At 35.9% G+C, this 1436-nt stretch overlaps 1 protein-coding gene across 1 annotated transcript in view; it reads left to right on the forward strand.

The window, feature by feature from the left end:
• The window catches only part of LOC110293217 (selection and upkeep of intraepithelial T-cells protein 7), a 15786-nt gene extending 14938 nt beyond the window's left edge, over positions 1 to 848 (forward strand). The window contains exon 7 of the mRNA XM_021161070.2: positions 628 to 848. Coding sequence (XP_021016729.1) covers positions 628 to 848 — 221 coding nt within the window. The remainder of the gene's footprint in view (positions 1 to 627) is intronic.
• Positions 849 to 1436: the final 588 nt, after the last annotated feature.

Here is a 1436-nt window from a genome sequence, read left to right on the forward strand (position 1 = left end):
ATATATATATATATATATATATATATATATATGTTTATATATAATACATAAATATAATCTGCTGAGCTCACTAAGTGTTGTTTATATGTATATGTGTTTTGGGCTAAGCATTTGGTATTTGATAAACTTATCAGAAACTTCTCTTTGTAGAAGACTGATTTTTTTCTTTCTGCAGACAACAATAGCCTGAAGCTCTTAATTTAGGGGTAGGGCCTTAGGGGATCTCTGCCAACTATGTTGGTATGTGGGATGAAGTTTTCATTTTTCAGATCTTGCTTAAGAGACCTATTGTTGTGGCTTCCTGAGTGCCTCGGCTTCCTAACTGTTGACTATATAGGCGTGCATCACGGTACTCAGCCCTAGTTAAAGACATTTGATAGCATGCAAAGGAATACTAAATGTCATTTTAAAAAGTTGAACCTAACCGGGCATGGTGGTGCACGCCTTTAATCCCAGCACTTGGGAGGCAGAGGCAGGTGGATTTCTGAGTTCGAGGCCAGTCTGGTCTACAGAGTGAGTTCCAGGACAGCCAAGGCTACACTAGAGAAAACCTGTCTCAAAAAAAAAAAAAAAAAGTTGAACCTATCTCACTTCTTACTTGTTTCCTAATTGTGTCACCTTCTTTAGTCTATCTTTCAGATCCTCAGTTTCACTTATACAACAACTGGATAACTGAATTGCTGTTTGTGGTACTTTTTCTGACAATATGGTTTGCCTTGCCCATCATTCTCTTATTAATACAATCTCAAACCACAAGTCTGACTAAATGGGAGAAGAACAAGGATGGCATCATGGACAGCCAACCAAGACTGGGAAAAGCCCATGAAACCTCAAGCCTATATAGATAACAACCAGGAAAAAGCTGGGAGCAGAAGTGATTTCCACAGGGAAGAGCCGCCAACTAATTGTCCAGTGTCAAAATATTAGCCCTGAAAACATACATACAAGTCACATTATACAAGCTAAACAAGTTATATTTGGGAATATATTATTATATTTATTATGTGTATATTATATATATGTCCATGCAATAAAAATTATTGAAAAATGAGACCTTGCCTTTGAAGGAGATTAGTGAGGAATTTATGGGGATGTTTGAAGAGAAGAAAGTAAAAAGAAAAATGTAATTAAATTATAATCTCAAATGTTAACAAAAATCTTACTAAAAAGAAAAAAATGTGAGAAAAGTCATGACTGAGATACCCTACTGGTTTAGATTTAATTTCATCTTTTTAAAAATATATTGTTTATTTTTTTTATATTTTTTATTACATCTTTTCCTCAATTACATTTCCAATGCTATCCCAAAAGTCCCCCATACCCTCCCCCATACTTCCCTACCCACCCATTCCCATTTTTTTGGCTCTGGCGTTCCCCTGTATTGGGGCATATAAATTTTGCATGTCCAATGGGCCTCTCTTTCCAGTGATGGCCAA

Source organism: Mus caroli, chromosome 4, assembly GCF_900094665.2.
Source record: "Mus caroli chromosome 4, CAROLI_EIJ_v1.1, whole genome shotgun sequence".
Lineage (NCBI taxonomy): Eukaryota > Metazoa > Chordata > Mammalia > Rodentia > Muridae > Mus > Mus caroli.